The 26,596-nt window shown below is 40.7% G+C and overlaps 2 protein-coding genes across 2 annotated transcripts; one reads left to right on the top strand and one right to left on the bottom strand.

The window, feature by feature from the left end:
• Positions 1 to 81: 81 nt before the first annotated feature.
• Positions 82 to 11,435, bottom strand: LOC138009534 (uncharacterized). Its single transcript, XM_068856604.1, has 4 exons — positions 11,182 to 11,435; positions 8,457 to 8,920; positions 5,479 to 5,661; positions 82 to 3,029 (listed from the first exon to the last, which is right to left on the bottom strand). Exons 1-4 carry the CDS (start codon positions 11,258 to 11,260, stop codon positions 2,937 to 2,939), a joined length of 819 nt encoding a protein of 272 aa, XP_068712705.1. The 5' UTR covers positions 11,261 to 11,435; the 3' UTR covers positions 82 to 2,936.
• Positions 11,436 to 11,472: 37 nt separating this feature from the next.
• Positions 11,473 to 26,558, top strand: LOC138009530 (MTRF1L release factor glutamine methyltransferase-like). The gene is made up of 10 exons (XM_068856596.1): positions 11,473 to 11,926; positions 12,254 to 12,327; positions 13,014 to 13,107; positions 13,359 to 13,484; positions 13,940 to 14,004; positions 15,963 to 16,006; positions 17,967 to 18,072; positions 18,184 to 18,279; positions 19,765 to 19,875; positions 24,658 to 26,558. The coding sequence occupies exons 1-10, from the start codon at positions 11,672 to 11,674 to the stop codon at positions 24,686 to 24,688; spliced, it is 1,002 nt and encodes a 333-aa protein (XP_068712697.1). The 5' UTR covers positions 11,473 to 11,671; the 3' UTR covers positions 24,689 to 26,558.
• The last annotated feature ends 38 nt before the right edge of the window (positions 26,559 to 26,596 follow it).

The following is a 26,596-nucleotide window of genomic DNA, read 5'->3' as shown; positions in this document are numbered from 1 at the left end:
GCCATCCTGACTCTCCTTAAATGATTTTAACTTATTTATTTCAGCAACGATTACAATATTTTCAGGCACAAATCCCACAAGAGGATCGTTGTTGGAATAAAGTATAGCTTATTCTTATTCAATGAAATGCAAATAAGTTGCGGGGTATTCTGCAATTAACCCCATTTTTGTTCGATTTATGTTTTTTACTCAGTTTCGACTCCTGAACACGTTCGCAAATTCCCATACAAACCCTTATAATCTTAACTGATCGGGATGCTTTCTTGGGGTACCTGTGATGAAAGATCTTTTGTTTTCGTCCACCAAGATAGCGGCGATGACATCACGTGAAAACACACCAAGGTTGAGTAATTTTCATTTTTGTCATCCTCTCGTGAGAAATGAAGGGGTTGTACTATACTAAAAGAAGTCCAAGAATTAAGCATTTCGCAAGACTATCGCAACAAACGTAACATGAACATTTGAAAGCAAAATTGTTGACATTAAACATATTGACAATAGGCCATTTTACAGTTGTTTGCTCAGTGACCTGGCCTATGGATGGCTGTGAGGCTGCCCGTGACCTTGAATCGATACAGACCTCCCTGCTTTTATCATGTAGATTGTTGTTGTGATTCAAACTAGTCTACATTAACATAAGAAAAGCACAAAGGTTTGTATCAAAACAGGGTCACCGGCAGCCTCGCTTCCATTCTAAAGCCACGCAGCTTAGCTACAACTGTAAAATGGTCTATTCCACGTGTCGCCTGACTACTCTCCGCGTGGAGTGAACGAAAATATCCAATTTGGCGATAAAACAGGTTTCCTACGGAGAGAAATTACACCTTAAATAGGAAAAATAAAATACACAGGTACCAAAATAAACCTTCATTTTCATGGCTCATTTCTTCGTTATCACCTTTTACTGGAAAATGACCACATTAACACTTTGTGAAGGATACGAGCATGAGGCAATGAATTTTTAGATTTTTCTACACGCTTCCATCTCGTTTATATTGGTTTACATCTGATCAGTTTTATTTCTACACAGTTACAGCATATTTTTAAAGCGAAACGAACTGCTTAATGTCATGTCGGATTTGAGAAAAAAACGTCTTCGTAGCGTTTGTCGAGTTCGTCGTCACTGCGTAAGAATTCCGTATGCCGCGTTGTCTACGTAACTCTAGTGTCTTCTCTGCTTAGAAGGGATTTAATTGCACAGAGTGCTTCGGTTTTTTTTCCCTGAGTAGCATTTTCATAATTCGTACCTGCCAAATTTATTGTTTTTGTTACGTTTATTGCCTACCGAACTTCCCGGCGTAATTTCACAACTTACAAGCTAAAGCCTACCAAACAATTATTTACAGCAACATATTATAATGAGAACTCGGTCAAAGAGTACGCACATTGATCCATCGATCAGTTTATTAGCAAAGTGTAGGCACTTCTAACCTATTCAGTTGTTCGATCTAAAATTCTGATTTTGTCAAACTATAAAAATTATGTACATCAAATAATGCAAGAACTGTATCTCTCAGAGAATACATTTAAATAAATGCAAATGGTTCAAATCTAGCGTTGAAAGAGTCTTTTTACGTAATGCTTAAAAAACGAGCAGCAGCGTTTTATCGGGGTTTCAAAACACGAGGTGTAGCGAGTTTTTTTGAACGACTTCAAAAACACTCAACAAAAAGCGTTTCCAATGGAGACTCGGAGATACTCGGAAAAAATTCGAGTGCTCCTTTGCACAAGTCGAACCTACGAAGACCTTCCGATCGGCTAGTTCAGATGCCTTACCACTCGGTGAACTATCATGAGTGCTTTCACGTGACGTCACAGCGGCCATGTTGGTGTTCCAAAACAAAGAAATGGCGGCCATGATGGTGTACGAAACTAATCCTTCGGGAATTGAACTCTGTTTTTATGCAAATACTCTCTTTTGTTTCAGTAACCCAATATGGCTACTGGTCACGTGAGTGAAAACGTTCCATAGGAGATTCAAGGGAGCCTCATATAGCTCAGGAGAGAAAACTAACTACTTCACCTTGAGCGGCTGTCGAGAATCTTTATCCAAATGGTACATCAAAAGTTGTTAGGTGCTAAAAGGTTCCTCGATTTACGGGACTGTGCAATAATTATCGTGAAAAATGATGGGCTTCACTTAGATAAATATCACATGATGTACCCAACCCCACCCTCCCCCCCACCTCTACCACAAAGACAAGTTAAGCTATTATCCCCTTCCTGATCTCCCACTATTTATGAGCCACCCCTCCCTACCTATGAGTACATTAAAAATTAAATAGGGCCACACTTCTCGATTTTCAGTCCTAGCCTCCTGATAATAGACCATTTTCGAATTCTCACAGCTGGACTGGATCTAGCATGAAATGGAGGCTTGTGCGGGCAAATTAATTTGCATTAGCCTTCATTTCATGCTAGATCCAGTCCAGCCGTGAGAATTCGAAATTGGTCTATTGTTGCACAGTCCCTTTATAGTTAAAACTACGAAGCTTCAATTTCGACAAGGGAACCCAACGAGCAAATTAAGCGAAAAGCCTTTGAGAGACATTTCTAGGCTCCTTGTAATGTATAAAGACTGTCCAGAGAGGAGTTTTTATATCCGAGAAAAATTTGATCTGTTCGGATATCTGAGCTGAAAATTAAAGTGTCCGAAAGTGTGAAGTGTTCAGAAATTGCTAGCTAAACGTTACCTTCCAGGGAACCATTTGGTCATCCGAAACTGCTAGGTGACCTTTTTAAGCGCCAAAAATTGCAAAAATATCCGTTCCGAAAACGTTAAGGTACTACTTTTCATTGTTTCCGAATCTTTTAGGTGATGTTTTAGTGAAGAAACTTAGAGCTGTTTGCAAGGTAAAACCGAAATTCTTAGAACAGTTTGACTCTCCCGAACACATATTTCATCGAAAATTATCGTTGGGTGCCCCTGTTCTGAATCAACTGTTAAAGCTTGTAGAAGCTTGGTTTTCCTCGTCAGGGACAGCTTCATTGACCACCAATTTGCACGTTTCATCGAAGACCAGATTCACCTATGGATCGAAACAAAAGCCCAAACGGGCACCAGCCAGTCAAGGTTTTCAAATTACCGAACAACGACAATATTTCTCATACCCAGTTCAAAAAAAATTTGACTCATTCAAAAACGATTAGCATTACACAGTTCTGACATGCATCATCTGTTAAATTATTTTGAAACTGCCGTTTTCAGTTTGAAAAAATTGTGGACTAACAACAAAACAACAAACAAACCCCTGACAAGCTAACTGTATTCTTGACGCAGCGTTATAAATTAAAATCAATCTTGAATTCAATTCAATAGGCTATTTCCGAGTTCATGTCTGCCTTCTCTTCAGAGCGAGTATAAGTGCGAAGTTCTTGTTATGAAAATTAGTTTTCATTCCAATTTAAAGTAGAACTAATTACCATCACAAAAACTGCGCACTTTGACCCGCTTTGAAGAGGAGACAAGCATGAACTCGGAAATGGTCTATTTTGATTGGCGACAAGGTTTTAACCAAAACGAAAGGAAAGAATGTACTCTTTGGATAGAATTCAATTCCCGGGGCAATGTGTGAGGGCAAATGTTTACCATTCAATCTCTTCACGGTGGCCATTCGATCTTCATCGACTCGATTTTCCTCTCCTACTCTGGTCGGGACATTAATAACAACCCTTGTAGCTGAAAAATTACTCTTGAAAAGAACGCGAGGTTTCGACACTACTGTCTCGTGTCTTCATCACGGATGATCCAAAGTTAACGCAAGAGTGCTAACTTTTTACAGTGCTACTAATTTGCTAAAAGGGAAACTTGTAACTCTTTAAGCACCATTCATTTTTTTTTTTACACCAGACTGGCATGTCTCATTGCAACCCGTAAGTTTAATGATATTTTGGCTACATTTATACATATGTGATGTCTAGACACCCAGCCAATGAATTGCCGCAAACAGCATCTCCTGGCATATAACTCTTTCTTTAATTTTTGTCACGGGAAGACAACGGTAACCAGGTAATTCACTACTTGCACAATTCCATAATACACGTCTATTACCCCCCAAAACTTTTGCATAACCATTATTTGCAATTTCTCCTGGGACATGAAAATGTCCTAAGAGAAGTCGAAAACAATGCCTATGCAGATTTATTATTATTTTTTTTTTTTTGGGGGGGGGGGGGGGTAAAAGAGTTGTATTGTGAGATTCGTGCAAGTAGTGAATTCTGTGCTTTTTGGAAAACTGGCATCATTGGATTCTACCAGAACAGGAATGCTTTGTCAAAATGCTTTCTTATTCAGATTTTTCTGCTCTCCAGGGAACGAGAATACAATAATTGGTAAAATTTGAGTGACAATAGATGAATTTCAAAGCTTGCACCTTATTCCAAAATGGCCGCCATATTAGAACTCTTTTGTTTGATTGCAAATGGGCCCTTTTGGCCTCGTTCACGGTTAAATATTCTTTTGAATTTTACGTTTGAAAGCGAGGCCCAAAGGGGCAATTTGCAAGGACACAAAACAATACTAAAATGGCAGCCATTTTGGAATACGGTGTATTCTGATCTTGGTATTAAATAACGCCCTCAGACAAATGGCCTATTTGTCAGACTATTTGTCAAAGCCGAAGGGCACCGACTTCCTCTGAGCTCCAAATTCAGAACACTAGGGACCTTAAGATCTACGACGGCGACTTCAACGAAAACGTCATCTCAAAATATCGCTTTGCTTTATCATAATTCTTTCGCGGTTATTCGTTCACTTCTTCCAATTTGGGCGAAGTATCGTAAAAATAAATCGATACGAGCAGTAACAAAGTCAAAATCAGAATGAAAGATTCTCTGTTGCATGCTCACGTTGTCGTCAAAACCTCAAATGCAGTAATTTCACATCGCCCTTATGCAGAGTACCACAAGAATGCAGCACGATTATTTATGGTCTTTTAACCAATGATATCATTGTTTTGCGCCGTTTTTGTTGCCGTCGCCGTCGTTAAATCTTAAGCTCCCTACTACGACAACGGCGACGGCAACGGGAACGTCACAATTTCGCATATTTCGTGGGCAAAAACAATAGCTTTGCACGCCCTGCACGTGCGTTTTTCACTTTTGTCCATTTCTTTGCCGTCGTCAGCAAAACAACAACGTGAAATAGCCAAATTCGAGGTTTAATGAAGGACATCAGCACTTGAGGATAAATTTTCATTTTCTCCCCTAAGTTAAGCGCCTTTCCTACCAGAGTCATTTTTGAGGAACTACCACAACATTGTCACATTAGTCACGAAGTGATTACTATAACGCGAATTTATACTGTGAGATAACGTTCTCGTTGCCGTTTCCGTCGTCGTTGCTTAAGTTCCTTAATATCACAATAGAGGTGCAGCTTATTAACCCATTCAAATTGGAATGAACGGTTGTCATAAAAAATTCCCCAAGACTGAAACAATCCCTGATTCTTAATTCTACCACATAAACCCAAAATCTTACCTCCAAAGTATCTTCGTAAAGGTTCTTGTCTAATCGACCACCAAAAGGCACAAACTCGGTATTTACAACGCTTTCAATATTCTGCTCATCAAAATCATCAGCTTCACTGTTTGCGTATGAATATTGATGAAACAGTTCTCTTTCCAGCCTACGCTTCCGACGCACTTTCTGTATGTGACGCACCTGAAAAAAAAAATGATGATGCCGATGATGCGTATTGGCTGTAGACTGCAAAACAGTCGTTTTCTTCCATTTTCGGAAGGCGCGAAGCGCCGTAAGCGTGACCCTCGCGTGTGAAGCGCGCGAGCCTCACACGCCCTTAGGCGTGTGAGGCGAGAAATTTTTTGCGTCTCTCCCCATTCTCCCTCGCCGTTTCTACACTCGCTCCAGACCTTTCGTTTACCGTGTCGCTTGCGTTCGCAAAAAATACGACTGTTTTGCAGTCTATATTGGCTGAGGTCATTGTTGAGCATTTTTTTACCACTGACAGGAAAGTGAAGTTTGCTGTTGCGAATGTGATTCTCCGTGCGAGCTTTTTTTGGGTTAATCTTCATATTGTTTGTCATCACAGCATTACAGTGGAAGAACCAAGTGAAGTTTACTATAGTAAATCTAACCTTAAAAAGCATGTTTTATCCCGAGCTTACATCGTTTTTAAAAACTGCTATTCAATCAAGTTCTTTTACCATAGCAAAGTTTCAAGATGGACCCAAGCCATTTGTCTAAATTTATAATGCCAAGCACAGTTTAAGCCATTGACCAATAAATTCATCTGGCATAAGACAGAGTAAAATCTATTAAGTCTCACTCCCAGAGATCATTGGGTTAAAGGGAACATAGTTTATGAGAGGAGCTAGAGGCTGTTAACCCATTAACTCCTATTAAAGTGCTACTATGGCCAAGAAATCAGTTCTTATTTTTTTCGGGATTTCAAAACTATGTTAACTAAACATAAGCTAACATAAGTACACTGACCCAAGTTTTAAGCCCCGATTTAACAAAGACACCTGTTTGTTTTAAGTGGACTTTTCGTACTTAATGGTCCACCATTACCAGCTTTCAAATCTTGAGAGAGCTGGATTGTGGAGAAAACGACGTCAAAGACTCAATAGTCTAAGAATGCAATGCGTGTGTACGCGACTGAATTAATATGCAGCACGGGAGTTGCGGGCTTTCAGACTTTAACTCATGTTTTGCACATAGAATAAGCTGCGTTTACACGCTGAAATTTTAAGCTAGTGAGTCAATGATGTCACTCTTCCCTAAATCCAAACGTCTGAGGTCCAATCGATCAGTTTCGAACGTGAGTAAATGGCGGGCCGTGAAATCCAAAAATTACACTCAAAGTAAACAGCCTTTGGATAAAAATCAAAGCTCAAAATTTTGCCAGTCAAGTGTCAAGCAATCACCTTTTCAAAATCTGAAGACAAAAAGAAAGTGATGTTTTGATCATGGTAGCACTTGAAGTCCCACTCCTAGGGGTCAATGAATTAAAGGGGACACAGTTTGTGATTTAATGAGGAGGTTGTTAACCCATTGACTCCTGACCCCACCCCCTCCCCCCCCCAATTGACGAGTAAAATATATTGGCGTTAGACATAGTAAAATCTGTCAAGTTTCCCTCGTAGGAGTCAATGGGTTAAAGGGGACATAGTTTTTGAGTGGATGTAGAGGCTGTTAACCCATTGACTCTATTCACTCCTGACCCCCCCTCCCCCCATCGATGAGTAAAATCTATTGGCGTTAGACAGAGTAAAATCTGTCAAGTTTCCCTCGTAGGAGTCAATGGGTTAAAGGGGACATAGTTTTTGAGGGGATGTAGAGGCTGTTAACCCATTGACTCCATTCACTCCTGACCCCCCCCTCCCCCCATCGATGAGTAAAATCTATTGGCGTTAGACAGAGTAAAATCTGTCAAGTCTGCCTCGTAAGAGTCAATGGGTTAAAGGGGACATAGTTTTTGAGTGGATGTGGAGGTCGTTCGCCAAGTGACTCCTGAAGTACGCCCCACTGACGAGTAAAATCGTCTGGCGTTAGACAGGTCTCACTCCGAGGGGACACTGGGCTAATTGTCTATAACTTAAGGACACTACAATTATGAATCAAATAAATCAAATTTTTTCACGATAGTGAAACCAAGAGTCAAATTAGAACCAACAAAGTCAACACAGGCGGCTTTAGCGGGATTCTAATCCATAGCCTCTGCGTTGCCGGTGCAATGCTCTACCAATTGAGCTATGAAGCCACATATTTGGGAGCAGGTCAATTTGTTGGGCTCATCAATTTTTGTTCCCTTGAAGGACTCGATGAATGAAATGAAATGAAATGATTGTAAGGTCTATTTGACCTGCTCCCAACTGTGTGGTTTCAGAGGTCAGTTGCAACTCACTGAATTTTTCCAGTGTAAGGTGTGTGTCTGGTGAATGGGCCCTTTGCAGGATAGTGACCACACGGTACAAAAACCGCCATACTGGAACGCAAATTACGCACTGGGACATCTAAAACAAAGCTAGTTAATCTAGATTTTCTTTGCTTTAAATGTCCCAGTAGGCAATTTGCATTCCAATATGGCGGTTTTTAAACCATGTGATCACAATCCTGCAAAGGGCCCATTTTTCAGCAACAATGCAAGGATCACTCTGTTCTCTCATTTGTCTATAACTCGCACTTCAAATGTACATTCATTTCCTTTCATTCAAACTGGACACAAGTGGAATGCTAGCAGTCCCTTCTGAGTCAGTCGAGCCACCCTCTTTAGTCACACAAGCAAGCTGAAGGGAGAATGGGGAGAGAGCTAAAACCTACATCTACCCCATTCTCCCTTCATCTTCCTTGCGTGAGCGGCTTGACTGACTCAGAAGGGATTGCTGGCAGTCTATGGAAACAGAAATGCTAATTTGTTTGTGGTTCTGTGTAATTTCGTTTGTGTGTACTGAATTTCACTGGTTAATACAATCAACATTTCCAAATTTACTTACCAATAAAAATGAAATCACAATTACCAAAAGACACCCAGCTGGTATAAGAATGTAGTAAAGAATGTTTAAATTAAAGTGATGACTCTTAACATGATGTGATGGAGACGATGTCGCATTATCACCAACATGTGTTGACAGCTTAGTGTTTGGAAAAGGGGTTGAATTTTTAGTACTTATGTGAGTTGAAACAGTTGCATCAGATGTGTTAGTTGTGGCATTTGCTGAGCTGCCGTCAAAACCAACAAGCACATCTTCAATCCCTCGTGGCCTGGACATGTTTGTTTTGGTCCTGTTTTTTGTTAAAAGCACAGTGATGGCAGAAGTGTTCATCGCTGTTGTCTCTTTGCTTAGCTCATTGTTTGTAATGTTAAGGAGTGTAGATTTGTTCCGGCTGTCTGTTGACGGAAGATTTACATTGTTTCCAGTTTCATCGCTGATATTTGCAAAAAGGAATACCCCATTCACTGCAAAGTTAAAATACAAGAGACAATCAACATTTCCTAACATTACAGCAATCATAATTTCTGTATGTGCTTAATCACTCTCAAAGCAGTCCAGGGACTGGACTACAACAGCACAGCCCAACAAGATTGGACCAAAAGCATGTACCTGCCTCTGGCAGCCTGCTAGTGGTAATTGCACTTACCGGTACCTCCCACCAATGTGGCCCAAGTTTAATTCCAGACTCATGGCCATATGTGGGTAAAGTTGGCTGTTGGTTTTTCTCTGGGTTCTCCGGTTTTCTGCTCTCCTCAAAAACAAATATTTCTAAATTCCAATTCAATTGGATCGAGGGCCATATTGAAAACTACTGGGTCACCAGTAAATGTGTTAATTAGCCTCATTAAAAAAGTTGTTATTGTTATTGTTATAATGTTATTGTGATTCCCTCCAGCTTGCTATCTTCCTTCTGGGTATGTCATGTTACATCTTAGCTCCTACCTGCAGCTTAGAGATGTAACACCCTTCAGAGGATTTAACCTGATCCCAACAAGGCTGACCTCTGGGTGCTTCTAATAATGTCTGTGATACCCAAGTATTTTCTGCCATTTCACAAAATCTTTAGAGACTGTACCAGTATTATTATGATGAATTTATTATTATTATTATCACTATTATTATCATTATTATTATTATTATTATTATTAAATACGAGGTGTTACAAATGAACCCACTGGGAACTCGGAAAAATCCGAGCCCCAGATGGGATTCGAACCCACGACCCTTCCGTGATCTAGAACGGATGCTCCGAGTTCCCAGTGGGTTCATTTGTAACACCTTGTATTTGATATATGTTAACCATTGTCTCAAATTATTATTATTATTATTGTTATTATTATTATCATTACAGAGTAGTTTTCAATTGAGTGTTGAAAGGAATTAGCAAATTGCTTTGGTTTATGATTAGTTCACTCAGTGATTGGTTCAAAGTTCTTGGGTCACTTTTTCAACCAATCAGAAGTGAAACCAAAATCAATGGTTTGTGTCGGCAGCGTGTAATTACTTCGAGTTTTAATTGGTTTACCAGATTGCCTCCGTCCTTCCTGATTGGCTAACGTAATTACTTTGGTTTTGGTTTTGCGACACTCAATTGAAAATCGCTCTAGTATATTACTATTATTATTAATGATGCTACATGTAATAAGAAATAACAGCCGGTAATGATAATGATAATGATGATAATACTGATGATGATGATAATGATGATGATGATAATCATAGTAATAATTAGAATACATAATCATCATTAAGTTTCTGTCACTGAATATTACTACTCCACACTGACAAATAGGTCTAGATCTCTAATTCTGCAGTTAAAAACAATTCTTCATTAATAGTAAAGGCTTTTGAATTCTTGACGATCAACGCTTTTGAGATGTCGCAAATGTTCTCTCACTGATTTCACCAAGATTCTCAGACAAGTAGAGAAGATCACCTCCAATTAAATAAACAAAAGCTATAGATTTCAAGGGAGGCAGTGTGGCCTAGTGGTTAGGGCGCTTGCCTTGAGATCTGGAGATCCCAGGTTCAAAACCCGTTCTAATCACTCATTGAATTTGTTCCTGGTAGTCCCTGGTTCAACTTCTCAACTGCACTTGTAAATAGCCAACTGGTTTGCCACCGACCAGTTAGGATTCTTAACGGTTGGTGTTGTCCTGTTTTGTCGTTTCGTTAACTATGTTTCATTGGCCCTAAAAAGCCCATATGCGGAGCGGTCAATCAGTATATATTGTATATTGAATTACCCTGAAAAATAACTCTTTTTTTCAGGTGACAGAAATCCCTGTTTAACCTCGTGGGATAATTCTGGACTTTTAGGATCTATATCTTTGAGAAGAAGAATTCAAGAAATTCTCTTCAAAATAATTAACTCATTTTAATATTTAAGCTTAATTAATTCTGGCGCAGAGATCAATGCCATTGTGGGTGAAATTGAAAAAGACCAACTTTCAACATAATCATCAAATCAATCAGAAGAATCAATTTTGCTTCGGATTGAGTCATTTTAATCCCTTTCCAGACATATTAACTGAAGCTGCGTTGGCAACATAAGTTTCATGTAACTTAAGCTTAAACACACCTGCTGGCAAACGCTCGATTAACGTCGACTGCAAGTGACTGAATGGCGATCAATTAAAAGATCGAGATGACTATTCAACATAAATGTAGCAGAAATAACTGTCACATTAGAAAAAACATGCCTGTTACTGATAATTACTCTTACCTGAGTTCAACTCAACGAGGAAAAACAAAACGGAAATAAACGACAGAAAAGTTTGTGTATACATTGACACGACAGCCATTGGCAATAAACAGGCCAACTATTGCAAAACACTAACGATGCATGTCTTTCAGCTCAGCCATTGTTTTTTGTCTGAAATGACGCTCCTTTGTTATGAACAGCGGATTGCCAAAATTCCTCGATCGCGTTTCCAATGACAATGACTTTTTCCTGTTGTGTTTTGTGCAAGATTTAGATTTTCTGCAACGCCGCGTTCAGTAAAGCCTGGGAACTAGTGAGATTCCAATATGGCGACTGTGTAGAATGGTTTTTTGCGCAAAATTCCACTGAAATTTGAAAGCCCCAAAAAACCTAGAAAGAGGTCAATTTTATTTATGTAGAACGTAGATTCACATCTTATTATCTTGAGGTTTCTGTCAATGGGATTGAGATCGACTATATCGTTGACAATTGCATTTAAAACCTTGAACCAATGCAGGTTAGGACAGTGCTCTCTGAACTCACAGGAAATCAGCGATCGCATCTAGCTACACTCCTACTCGAACAAACATTTAGATTCAAGGCTAAGTTTCAAAATCACATAACATGCGCCCGACGTTTTGGCTCAAAAAACCTTAAACTTGTCACAAACTCCTGGATACAACGACTACAGGAAAACAATGTACCAGAAGCGAATCTGTCGGTGAAATTCATTATCGAGCATGTCCTTGGCAAGGAAAAGACTTGGGTACGTACCCATGATCAACACTGGATTACGGCTGGGTTAGTTGGTTGAATATTGGACTACTGGGGGAAGGGGGGGGGGGGGGTGAAGGGTGGGGTGACAGGGAGGGAGGGTAGGGGGTGAGGGGTGATTAGGTCTAGGTTAGTGTTTGAATTTGGCCCAAGAGGACATGAAAAGGGGTACATATTTTAGAGATGGAGTGGATGTCATCGATAACTTCAGCTTGTGCACACATTCACTGCTAGGACTGGCCTTGCTCTCAATTTAGCTCCCATCAGTTGTGGCCACTTTTAATTGAGCACTTTAAAGTTGATTTGCTTTTCATTCCAGGCTTCCAATAAATGTGATATAGCTGAGGAAGAAGAAGAGAAACTGAATGAACTATTTCAGCAGAGATTAAAGAGGTATTTGACTGAAGAACTAATAACTTCATTAGCCTTAGAAAAAAATCCAATCCAGCTGGTTAAAGAGGACATAGTTTTTGAGTGGACCTAGATGTTGTTAACCCATTCATCCCTGGAGTAGCCTCCATTGAAGAATAAAATCATTTGGCATTAGACAGAGTTAAATCTATAAGTATCACTCTCAGGGAGGGAAGGGTTAAAGGGGACATAGTTTTTGAGTGGACCTAGATGTTGTTAACCCATTCATCCCTGAAGTACTGGCTTCCATTGAAGAGTAAAATCATTTGGCACTAGACAGAGTAAAATCTACAAGTATCACTCTTAGGGAGGGAAGGGTTAAAGGGGACATAGTTTTTGAGTGAACCTAGATGTTGTTAACCCATTCATCCCTGGAGTGGCCTCCATTGAAGAGTAAAATCATTTGGCATTAGACAGCGTGAAATCTACAAGTATCACTCTCAGGGAGGGAGGGATTAAAGGGGACACACTATTTGAGTGGATCTAGGTGTTGCTAACCCATTCATCCCTGAAGTGGCCTCCATTGACGAGTAAAATCAGTAAGAGTAACTCTAAGGTGTTAAAGGATTCGATATGACTTTGATTAACTTGACAATGTAGCTTAGTTAATAAACCTTTAAAGTTTCATTCATTGAACATTGGAGAAAATCTTTTGTTTGATTTCGTAGGATTCCTCTACAATATATTATTGGAGAATGGGACTTTCGTTACCTCACTTTAGAAATGAGGCCGCCTGTGTTTATTCCAAGACCAGAGACAGAGGTATTTTTGTCAATTATTGGTTTAGCTGCCATCAGTAATGAGATATTTAATTGTTATTTATTTGTTTGAACAAGTTGAAGTTTAGCAGCTATTCAGCTGATGTGGCAACCTGGTTCCCAGGGTCTCTTTGTTGATTAGGACAATGGAGGCCCTGGGAACGAGATTGCTGATGTGGACCTGCTATATTTGATTGATTAATTGATTGATTGATTAATTAATTGAATGATTGATATGAGAATTTCTAAATCTAGGAATTGGTTGAGCTGGCCTCCCGGCATCACTCCCTTTGGAACAACAACAAGAATGAATTTTCGTTCTTTGAGGTCGGCTGTGGAAGTGGAGCCATTTGTCTTTCAATACTTACAGAATTTTCACAGGTAATCGCTTTTTGCAAGGCATTCCAAGTGGCATTATAACAACTACACAGTTTTTGTTTTAAATGTTCAAGGCCATGACAACTGTCTTTTAATGGAGAGTGATGAACTTCAGACAAAGTTTTGAAACTCGATTTGCAGAAGCCTGGATTTTCTGGAAATCCCTTGAAACTTAATTCAATTCCTGTTGCCAACTTTATAATCAGGATATTTTAATTTGTGAAATATGCTTTTGCGTGTGCACTGGAACAGGCATTTCGATTGGTTAATTTAAACCTCGCTCCCATTGGTTCGTTTGAAATCTTGAAATTCAGGGATGCAATGTAATAAAAAACTTCTGGGTTTTTCGGTGAAGTCGATGCATCTTTGTCTCGATTATTTGGAGGTTTTAAGGAGTTGAAATATTTTTTTCGGGATTATCGCCCGAACAACACTCAGCTCTCGTTTATTATCCTTAGTCTAGCTGTGTTGCTATTGACAAGAGCAAAGACGCATATCAACTTACAAGAGACAATGCGAGCAAGTTAGTATTTACCAAGAAGAGGTTAAGAGACAGAGGGAATAGTTGGGGGTGGGGGGTGGGGGGCTACGATGGGGGGTACAATGTGGATTTCTTGATTTTAAGAGATGTTTTTTGTATACGGAAGTAGGCTTTCCCCAGCTTTGGCAGCAGCATGCATGACATTCTATGAATCCATGATCACGGTACCAGTAGCATTGTGCAATAGTGCCTTAAATTAAAGAGTCTTTTGTGGCCAAATTCACCCAAATTCAGTGACTGACAACCAGATCAAGTGAAAGTCAAAAAAATAACTACGAAAACATTAAAGGAAGGTTTGAAAAAGAGAGCAAAAGGAGGCAGGGATGGACAGAATTCAAGAAGATTAAAATGGATATTTGAAAACTGTTAAGCCTAACAGCTTTTCAAAGTTTATCTCTGTTGTTTGTATCGTTAAGTCTTTATGCCTGACGGACATTTTTTGTCACGAAGCTTTAATTGTGTAGTCTCCTACGCAGCCGTTCTTTGTGTGGTCACGCAACGCACACAACCCAGCGTTGCGTGACCACACAAAGAACGGCTGCGTAGGAGACTATTAATTGTGTTTTTTTAAAGTAATTTCTGTGGTAACGTTGAAGGGACATTTTCACGGTTTTGCGCTTGTCCAAGCTTTGGTGCTAGGTGTTGTACATTTTACGGTTTCTTACTGAACCACATGATGTTCATTAATTAACTTAATTGATCACAGAGAGTATTAAAGAAAATACACTGAATGACTGAGGCCCAAATTTGGTGGTAGATGCTGCGCGTTTACACAAAATTTCAAGTTTAGTTTTGACCATCGAACTTATTGTACGGGTCGAACCATTCTCGTCACCAGATTCTCGGGTCGACCCAAGGCTCTGGGAAACTCTATATAGGAGAACATGTGCCGTAGGGTTCTTATAGCCAAAAATTGGCTATTTGAACCTTACGGCGCCTGCTCACTCCTCGTGCTAACATGAATGCACCAATTAGACACGCTTTTGATTGTTCTTCACGAAAACCAATGAGAACACACTTTGTTTCAGGGTTCCCCAGAGCTCTTCTCTCCCTCAGTCAAGAGAAGAGCTCTGGGGTCGAGATTGACCTGGTCGAACATTTATTCCACGCACGAGTTGTCATAACGCACGAGTTATCTATTTGCATGCAGTAGGTTCATAGAGCGGTTTTCAAATGAGTGTCGTAAAACCAAAACCATAGTAATTACTTTAACCAATCAAAAAGGACGGAGACAATCCAGTAAACCAATCAAAACTCGAAGTAATTACTCGTAGCCGACACAAAAGGCGGGAAAATGTGCACGTGCGAGCCACAATTGGTTTTGGTTTTACTTCTGATTGGTTAAAAAAGTGGCGCGAAAACTTTGAACCAATCACCGAGTGAAGTAGATGCAAAACCAAAGTAATTCGCTAATTACTTTCGACACTCAATTGAAAACCGCTCTAACACAAAGGAAACGATTGGAAAAGTAGTTCCAATGAGTAATTCCACTTCTACTGCATTGTTTCCGATTCCTGCATCAGTGCTTTCGATTGTTTCAATAACAATGGAGAATTGGCTGACGTGACAGTCTGCCCATGCGCAGAGACATGAAAGTTACCAAGCGAGCAGGGGCGTAACACAGCCCCTTCAAGCTGAACACCATTGCTTGTGATTGAGCGTGCTTACTTGACGCTTTATGGGGAATGAGTTTGCGGACATACACGGAAACAGACTTGCTTTCCTATTTTCATCTAAGAGTATTAAATGTTGTTCACATATCCCAGAGGCCGGATTTGGATTCTCAATCTCAGTGTTCCTTTTCTTTGTGTGTGTTTACCGTAAATTACAAGTTCGTTAGCAAACGTATGAACGATATCGTTTTTAATGATTGTGAGGAGTTTTTTTTGTCTTTTAAGTGTTTCACGGTATGGTTACTTCCTAGTTTAATTTCATTGCAGATTTGGTGTCGCTGATCGTTTGTCGCTTTACCACACGGATGTTCGTAAGTAATATAAAGTTACTGCTATAGGGAAGCGATGTTATAGGGAAAAAATGTCAACGTCATAGTCATCGACGTCATCGTCATCATCATCATCGTGGTAGTTATCGTCGTCATCATCGTCATCCTCATCCTCATCGTCATCATAGTCCTCATCATCGTTATCATCATCGTCCTCATCGCCCTCATCATCGTCATCTTCATCGTCATCATCGCGGTCATCATCGTCGTCATTATCGTCATCACCGTCGTCATCGTCGTCGTCATCATCATAGTCGTCACCATCATCATTGTCGTCACCATCAACGTCATTATTGTCATTATCGTGATCATCATCGTCATCATCGTCCTCATCATCGTCATCTTCATCGTCATCTTCGTCCTCATCATCGTTATCATCATCGTCCTCATGGTCCTCATCATCGTCATCTTCATCGTCATCATCGCGGTCATCATCGTCGTTATTATCGTCATCACCGTCGTCATCGTCGTCGTCATCATCATAGTCGTCGCCACCATCATTGTCGTCACCATCAGTCATTATTGTCATTATCGTGATCATCATCGTCATCATCGTCCTCATCATCGTCATCATCGCCGTTATTATCGTCATCATTATCATTTTCATCGTCATCACCGTCGTCATCGTCATCGTCATCATCATCGTTGTCGTCATCATCATCATTGTCGTCACCATCATCGTCGTCATCAACATCATCATCATGTCAGCCGTATGCATCGGAGAATAGAAATGCAATCGTATTGACACTTTGATCAACCGTGTTTGCTTTGTTGATGATTATGATATCAGGTGATATATCACATGCGCGGTTTTATCTCATGACGAGATTAATTCAGTGAAGCAATTTGAATCCAATTCACTACTTGCACAAATCCCATAATACACCTCTTTTACCCCCCAAAAATCTGCATAGGCATTGTTTTCAACTTCTCTTGGGACATTTTCATGTCCCAGGAGAAATTGCAAACAATGGTTATGCAAACGTTTTGGGGGGTAATAGAGGTGTATTATGGGATTGTGCAAGTAGTGAATGTTCCATTCTGAGGGGGGAGAGAGACCGGGGTACACGAACAAAAGCCTCCCAGAGCAGAGTAGAAAACCAACGAACTCAACCCAACAGTGACGTTGAGTCTGGTGAAAGACGGGTGATCTCAACACTACGCAAATCCTTATATTTTGGCCTGAAAAAGTGTGCTAAACCTCGCCCTACTCAGAAAGTTTTTGCTCCACCGGGAGCCTTTGATCGGCTGCGGTGTGAATATGTCATTGTCCAAACCGCCAGGACAGGAGAAGACGAGCATATCAGTTAGTTTTCAGTTATATGCTCCAAATGTCGCTAAACAATGGCTTTATAAGGAAATACAATCGTGTTATACGTCCGTCATGTTTCTTTGGTTGTATTGAACCAACTTGCCTGCCTATATATCTCTAAGCGCAAAATTCCGTCGGCTTCTCCATTGTTGGATTGCATGCGCCAATTAAGAGCTCCTTGCTGCACCTCTGGAGTGGGGTGATCTAGCAGCTATCGTAACGTATAATGTGATTGGCTCTCCACCCTAGCCAAAAACAAAAGACTAAAAATTGAAACAATAGACCTAATCGGCTGACTCAATGTGGTACCCAATTCAAACCCTTTGGGAATAAAACGTTTTGTTCCAGGTATTTCCATATCATTTAAATATGAATGCTACATTATCGTGCAAATACAATACACAAAGAATCTTAGTCCCGGGAGATCTGAATTGGGTACAACATTGAGTTAGCCGATTAGGTCTATGGCTATGAAAAAGCCGCTGCTTACAATAACAAACAATAGCAGGTTACGAGAGCTACTACACTACTGCTGGAGTGATTCTCGTTTGGCTGTGCCCAGTGCATGCAGCGCCCCGAAGCAAGGCATGTTGCGGATTTTGCTTAGAGTCATTTTGCGTTCGTTTGTAGGATTCGTTTTACCAGTACTTGGTTCCACAAAATTTGATGCTGTCATTAGCAACCCTCCTTATATTCTCGAAGAAGATATGCTCAACTTGCAGCCTGAAATATCGAAGTAGGTGCCTACCACTGAATTCAAACTGGAGCCTCATCTATAGTTCTCCTTTTTGTCCCGGCTTAAGGATCATTATTGTTCATACGTTTTATACTATTATTGGTTAACCAGATATGAAGATACAGAAGCATTATATGGCGGATGCGATGGACTCGATGTTATCAAGGAAATCTTGCGTGTTTCTTCAGCGATTCTAAAACCCAATGGGTAAGACAACTCCATGAGCCTCAAGTGAACATTTCGCCACCAGAACAGTAGCCTCTGCCAGATTTTTAAGCTGATCGTCCGTAATAGAAAAAAGAAGATACTTATCAATGCAAATGTGGTGGTTTCAAGAAGTCAAAAAGGGAAACAGTTTACTTCCGGTTGTCGTCCGCGGCTCTGCAGCTCAATTAAGCTCCCTAATAGGGGGTTTTCACGTTACGTCATTGTCGCCATGTTGGTGAACGAAAACAGAAGATCTCTCATTCTCTTTCTTTATTTTTCAGCAGCAATTGGGCATTACACCATTCAGTCTCAAGATTAACTTTCATCTCCACGGAGAAAAGAACGCTTGCAATCAAACTTGTTTGGAATTTCAAAAAAAAAATGTTTGTATTAGACAAAAAGAAATTTAAAATCGCTTATTTCCACTTTGAAATTCCATGGGTGCCACCATCTTGAATAATGGTGACGTGTTAAGATTGTCCTGTTGTTGCGAGGCTTTTGTATAGAGCGGTTTTCAATTGAGTGTCGAAAGTAATTAGCGAATTGCTTTGGTTTATGATTACTTCACTCAGTGATTGGTTCAAAGTTCTCGCGCCACTTTTTCAATCAATCACAAGTGAAACCAAAACCAATCGAGGCTCGCGCGTGCACATGTTCCCGCGCTTTGTGTCGGTTACGTGTAATTACTTCGAGTTTTGATTGGCGTACCGGATTGTCTCCGTCCTTTTTGATTGGCCAAAGTGATTACTTTGGTTTTGGTTTTACGACACTCGATTAAAACTGGCTCTAACAACAAGACAACTGTAACACGTCACCATTATTCAAGATGGCGGCGCCCATGGAATTTAACAGCAAAAATCAGCGATTCAGAAATTTATTTGTTTCAAATGCAAACGCTTCCTTTGAAAAAAAGGGAGACAAATTTTCATTGGAAACATTACCTCCCTGCAAGGAAAGTTATTTTTGTCGGAGTTTTTACATGACCTTCTGACAATGAGGCAGCCTCTGAAGATCTGTCTTGTTCCTTTTTGTACCCTGTTCTGCAGTTTCCTTTTTTACCCTATAGGGAGCGGGGTTGGAGTAGCCTGTACACAGGTTCTCAGTTCAGTTAATTGTTGCTCTCGAATGACGCGCGGTCAACAGCTGGGGGATTGGAGCGAGCGGGGAAAAGAAGACTCCCTCGCTCCAATCCCCCAGCTGTTGACCGCGCGCCATTCGAGAGCAACAATTCACAGCACGATCAAAGAGCATGTGCGCAGGCTATGGTTGCAGCAGTAGTAAGAGCATTCTCCTTACAAAATGTGGCCGGTGCGATTCTTGGACGCAACTTTGGTTCCGTACTCGCCTCCTTAGAGGTATTTCTCCTACCGTCTCGCGAAAACCCATATTTCATTTGATTTGCGATCTTGCCAATTACGAAAACAATGTGCTTGTCTTACACTGCCTAGCGAATCGATGACGTTGAACTGTTCTCATCTGTTTCAGTTCTGTGTGGTTGGAAGTCGACCCTAGTCATCCAAACTTAATAAACCAGTGGATAGATAGCCAAGACCTTGGATTAAAGTACTGTGCAACTTTTAATGACTTCGCCAAATGGTAAGGTTTCTGTCTTATCCTATTCATTCGTTTTAAAGCGTTTCAGTTAACCGTTTCACCCCACCCTCCCACCTCCCCCCCCCCCCCCCCCAAGCCAGCCCTTGTTGACGAACGAAATTATCTGGCGTTAGAGAGAGTAATATGTAGAAGTGCCACTCTTAAAAGGGAGTGGATAAAGGCCGGTGCAATGCTCAACTAACTGAGCTATGAAGCCACTCAGTTGGGAGCAGGTCAATTTGTTGGGCTCATGTGTTCCCGTGAAAGGACTGATGAATGAAAGAAATGTACCTTTGAAGTGCGGGTTAATAGACCATTTTCGAATTCTCACGGCCGGACTGGATCTAGCATGGAATGGAGGCTAATGCGGGCAAATCTTTTCAAATGCAAATTAATTTGCCCGCATTAGCCTCCATTTCATGCTAGATCCAGTCCAACCGTTAGAATACGAAACTGGCCAGGAGCCCATCACCGGGAGCGTGCAACTTAACTATACTTGTGCAACGGCGTTTTCACAAGTAAGGTTATTTTTAGATTGAATTTCCCGCTAATGAGACTCCCACAGGAGCCCGATGACCAATTACAAGAAATTAAGCTGACGTCATGGGGTCACCGAACCGTAACTGACTTTGCCTTTTGACCTAATTCGCGGGAAGGGCTAGTCTAAAAATAAACCTACTTGTGAAAACGCCGTTTCACAGACGCTGTATGGAAGTTGCACGCTCCAGGATGGGCTCCTGAACTGGCCTATTGCAGACGAAAGAAACTATGAGCTGCTCTTAACTGAATGGCTTCATAGCTCGGTTGGTACAGCATTGCACAGGCATCCCAGAGGTCCTGGGTTCGGGTCCCCTTAAGGCCGCCTGAATTGTTCACTTGCCTATAAGAGACAATCGCTTAAATTTTCCGGATAAGTGCGAAGATCACTTCTCTAAATTTTCGAAGTACTGACCTTGGGCTGCCTGTGCAAAACAACACATCGCGTCAACAGTGTGTTCTCCCCAGACTTTGCGCGTTTGTGGTTTTCAAGATCGCGGGGTCGATGGCGGAAACCTGATCTTTTTTTAAATCCACCCCAGCTTCTCTTAGAACTTAAACCTTGAATATATTCAAGGTATGGCAAGCAAGAGCTATCCTGTTTACCAACTACGGGAGGATCACTGGACCTCACCAAGCACCTTCGCCATTGAAGGAATGCCGATCCCCGCTTTCTTTTCTTTTTTTTTATTTGAGGAATAGTTGTTTAAGGAAAAAAACAGCAGTAGACTAGCAACCTTTATTTGAAGAATGGTTGCAGCTTTTATTTGTGCGAGGATCACTTCAATCTTTCGTCTACTACAGTGCGACGAGCCTTACCGTGGCCCCCTAACAAAGTTCTTTACAAATTATCCGCCAATCAGGGTGGGCGAAGTTGTTTGACAGTCACGCCTCCTTGCAAAATTCGCACGGTTGTAAGTTGAAGACCGTTGCATGGCGGGGGTTGTTGAGTTGACGTATTTACACGTAATTGTCAAATGTGAAAGTTTGTTGGGTGGCCACGGTAAGGGGCGTTGCACTGTAAGTTTACTCCTAGCTAAGGTTCTTTTTGTGAGATGTGCCTTTTCGTTTCCAGGGCTTTTCTCTGCCGTGAGTTGGGCGCCCAACTCTCCCGGCGCAGAAAGTCCTGGGAGCGAGGTTGAGTATGTTAGGCGAAGCGTTCTTCCACCATTGCTAAACGCACTCACGATTTTAATGTATTTAGTGTGAAACGTTAGGCTTGCGTATTCGCGATCGAGTTAAAACCCTTTGACACTCAGAAGTGATCAGCATGCATGTAAATTCTCCTCCCAATTTCAATGAAATGTCTGTCAAACAGGTATTGAGAATGAAGAACATTATCGGCTTAAGAGTTGTCATCTTGATATAACACCAGATTCTCATGACTAACCAACAAAGAGCTCTTAAAGCAGTAGGGGACGTTTTCCCTGTTTCCACAGCCTCATCTAAACACGAGGGGGAGTTGGGAGAATTCGAGACAGTTATTCAAACCCGAGACGCAGTCGAGGGTTTGCATAAATGTCGAGAACTCTCCCAACTGCCCCGAGTGTTTAGATGAGGCTATGGAAACAGCGAAAAAAGTCCTTTATTGCTTTTATAAAATTTTTCTCAAAGATGAAGGAAAATGCTGGTTTCTTTTACCTCTTGATTGAAAAATATTTTCTTGATACACGCTCATATTTCCTACCAGCCAATCAAAACTCGCGTCTGATGACACATAACCAATCAAACTCCGTTTGATGTCACAGCTGTGTTTCCATACTCTCATCTAAACACAGCTATTGACCAATGAGAGTGCGCGTACTATCCTTATTATTTTACAAATGGTACTAGGCTGGAGAATGAACGTTTTCGAACGTGGGAATAAACGGGTTTAAAGACCAATGAGAGTGCGCGTACTATCCCAATTATTTTATAAGAGTTTAAGGAATGATTTAGCATCACTTTACAAAAAAAAAAGGCAAGTGAAAAAAAGAGAATTTTCCTGTTTCATGCTTTTATCTAAGTGTGCAAATCTCAGCATAATATATTCTGGTTTTTTAATTGCATCCCTCGGAAACTCAGAAAAGACCGGAGTTCCAAATCGAATCTGGAACTCGGATTTTTCAATTTTTTAAAATTGCATCTATTTTGCAATTTCAAAAAATTGAAAAAATCCGAGTTTCAGATCCCATGGATGGAATTAAAAAAACATATATAATTCTCACATTTTCTCACTTAGATGGTCGGTTGGCACATCTCAGATGTGCTTTAATTAAGGCGACTGCGAGATGCTGTTATGAGCTATGCTGTCAGTCGTTATTTGACTTTGTAACTGCGTGATCCAGTTCTAGTCAAAGACTCACATTTTACCCTTTCTTACCACAGAGTCTCCAGTAGCTCCGTGGTTATAGATCAAGGAGGGTCGTGGATTCATGCCCCCTCCGGAACTTGGGTTTTTCTGAGTTTCCAATTAATGCAACTTGAAAAAACAAAACAAAACAGAACATATATCATGCTTTTATGACAAGTTTGCCGTTTGAGATAAACGCAATGGTAAATCTCTCTAAATAATTGAGTAAGAGCCGGCATAACTGAATAGCTTCCGGAATGAATAACTTCCGGAAACTCAAGCTTCACGTGGAAAACCAAAGCATACGATAGATGCGGTCTGTACTCGTAACCAGGAAGTTTGGTTAAAACGTTTGAGTGACGGTTGATTGATTAATTAAAGGAAATTAAAAATTAATCGGTCCAGTCGTCGTGTGGGCGCCTATAAACGGATTCTTCCTTTTCAACGTCCTGTTTATTAATGGTTTATTTTTCTTCCTGTTTAAATTTCTAAATATCCGAACATCTGCTAATTGTTTTCTTTGTGTTTGACAATATGCACCAAACTTTTGAGACGTCGTTTGCCGCCGGTTCGTAAACCTTTGATTCCCAAGAGTGATTGATATAAATTTTCTCCTCACAAGCTCAATACATGGTTAAGCAGGCTGGTGACGAGAGTAAGGAAATTAATCACTTTTTTTGTTTAGATGTATCATCAAATTCTCACTGCTGACGCAAAAACTAATGTATGGCAGTCAGTAAGGGGAATTAACATTGAGATCTTAGACGTTTTAGAAATGCCTAATGAAAGGCCAAAGAAAAGCAATAGTTTTACTGAGTTGAATGACAGAATTAATTTTCGTAAATGGGTTCAAGACTCCCAAAACGCGTGTTAAAAGATTCAAAAATGCGCTGTCGTCTTGAATTAGAACTTTCGGAACAACTAATTGGTCGAAGCCATGCAAGAACATAATTAATAAAGCTTTTTTAGGCTTGACATATCTGCCTTCGTCTTGATCTACTTAGTTTCAACCCTTAAAAAGAAGGTTAAACTTTCTGCCATGGCCAGCTCTTGGCAGAGGCAAAAAGAAACTCTAATCGTTTTTGAGGTGGTCCGCCCTAGTTTTTGTAGGTCACGAGATCGTCGATTGAGATAAATATTTTACATACCAGTTGGACTTAATTTCTATTTTCATCCTGCAGCAAAATAGTCACATTGAACCAAAATTTGGCTTTCCTTTCCTATCAACAATACTAGCGTTCAGCTTGCCATTTCAACTAATTCCACAAGGTTTTATCAAGAAATTCTGTTATAAACTAAACTAAACTAAACTAGACTAAACCCGTCATGCAGCCGATCACTTAACAAAAGTACGATAATGCATCTTAACGACAATACCAGCGCCTAGAACTGAATATAGCAGGGCAAGTTCATGTCTGCCTCCTCTTCAAAGCGAGTCTAAGTGCGAAGTTTCTGTGATGGTTAGCCTATTTCCGAGTTGCTGTTTCCCTTGGTTTCAAAGCGAGCCCTGACGCACAACCATTGACATGGAAATCAGTGGTGCATTTTCATGCAAATTAAACTCATTATCATTTGAATGGTTGAGCACCAAGACTCGTTTTGAACCAGAGGCAAACAGCAACTCGGAAATGGGCTAATAGTTCTACGTTACATATGAACGAAAACTAAATTTTATAAGAAAAACTTTGCACTTAGACTCGCTTTGAAGAGGAGGCAGACATGAACTCGAAAATGGCATATTGTCATTCAAACCTAGTCTAATGGCCCAGCTCCATAATGGGAGAGCATCCGAAGTAGAAATCGAAAGGTCGTATAGGTTCGACTCCTGCGAAAGATACTCGGAGTTTCTCCGATTACCCTCGAATGATCATCGGAAAAAATGTATCTCTGCAACGCTTTCCTTGTTTTCCTTCCAGGCCAAGGTTTTGTCACATCATTCGAGAATAATGACTGGTTTAGTTGCTTGGGTTCCCTGGTGTGTTTCACCCGTCGTCAGTAAAAAAAGAAGTCTTCATCCCGATGTTGCAGAACTCGAAAAACTGTCCTTGACTTCTGGCTATTTCTTCTTGTGTGGCCTTTAACACCATGTCTTTTTGAGACATCATTGCCAAGTCGGCCACATATGTTGCTGGACATAACATTCGCCGGACCACAACATCGGGAACTCAGCGCTCTACTTTGCGTCCAACAACAAATTTCATGAGAGAAGGTCAAGAGACGGTGCCTTTGGCTTGTAGTCCTCATCTGAGAGAGGAATTGGAACACAAGTTGCACAGGAAGAGACAACTTTAATCCGTTTAACGACCGCACCATAGTCATATATGGTCTTGTTTTCGTTCTATTAACGTTTAATCTAATTTATACGTTTTCAACAATGAGGGCCTTGTTTACGACTCTTGTTGTTTTGAAAAAAGGAGAACAATGTTCTCAGAATTCCATTTTTATGGCTGCTGGTCACATGAGCGAAAACACTCTATTCAACGGAATCAATGCAGAGTCAAGCCTCTGTTGTACTTGAAACAAAATATTATTTGCTGGTTAGATCTCCCAAGATCCGGCACTTGTACTTTGTTCAGCTGGCCCTTGCATAAAAAACTGTCTACAATCTGTTACACTGGGCAATTTCCTGAAACAGTTTACTGTGGAAAGTTTGATGTTTTAGCACGACCTGCTGTGCGTTAATGAGAGTGGAATGGGTTTGGGGTCTGAAGTGCCACCTCGTATGTCAGCGGTATTGCCTACGAAAAGGCGGTTGCCCTAGAAAGTGCAGGACGAAAATCATGTTTCCGAAAATCTCGATTTTCTTGTTGACTATGAAAATGTCACTGAATTAGAAACCGGGTCCCTTTATTCTCACCCACGCAGGTACCGCGAAGAGGCACACTTCTGTCATCCATACCAAAACCTAAGTCCCCTCCCTCCTTCCCCCACTTTCAAACGTACTCCGCTGCCCCTGCCACAATAATCTTACTGCTTCTAAAATTGTAAAATTCTTTTTCGACACTTTGCTGTTCGCTAACCAAAACAAAATGTTGACACAAGATCCCTTCAGCCCAGTAAGAGTAATTTTTGATGACTTCGGATGATCTACGTCAAAACTCCATGTTTCGGGATTTCTGTGACTTGCACGAATCCGTCGAATGAAAGGAGAGGAACTTTGAGCTCAGATTAAAGCAAGGGTGGAAACTGAAGGATCCTTGAGTGGGATAAGCCAGTTCGCATTAACTTTGCCAGGAACTACTTCCCTGTACGTGGGGTAAACTACCAAAATCTTCTTAATTAGACAAGCCAACAATGGACTCTTATCCATCATCCGGGGACCTTCGCGCAATATCAGCGAAGAATAACACGCAATTGCAACAGATAAAAATTTTTGTTAATTAATCCAATAATGTCCCGCGGAATTAGCTTAGGTTTATCTTGTTCTGTTTTAACCGAGGCATAGAGATCCATGCCATACGTACGGCTTCGTTTAAGAGAAATAGTGTTTCATTTTGGCGCAATAACCAAGCCCAATTCAAACATTCAAAGCCCTGGTAAATTTTATCCTGTACACCACTCCAGGTTTGGAATACGCTTCAAGTTAATATTGGCCAAGGTTGTGTTTCGTTATTTTTGGCTATGCATGTAATGAATGCATATGGTTGCGACTGGCAATACCGAAACCGCCGTGCTGAAAATTTTTTCTCGCATTCTATTAATCCGGCCCTTGACCTTAGTTTCCTTTCAATATTTGTCAAGACTTCATGAAACATCTACGACCTTTCCTTTAAAAAATTTAAAACGCCACTTTTACGACATCTAACTTGGAATCGAATGGAACTTACGTCGCCTTCCCAAGTCCTTTTGACGAAG

Source organism: Montipora foliosa, chromosome 7 (assembly GCF_036669935.1).
Source record: "Montipora foliosa isolate CH-2021 chromosome 7, ASM3666993v2, whole genome shotgun sequence".
Classification (NCBI taxonomy): domain Eukaryota; kingdom Metazoa; phylum Cnidaria; class Anthozoa; order Scleractinia; family Acroporidae; genus Montipora; species Montipora foliosa.
Note: the sequence above shows the minus strand (reverse complement) of the source record. Positions and strands in the feature narration are given on the sequence as shown.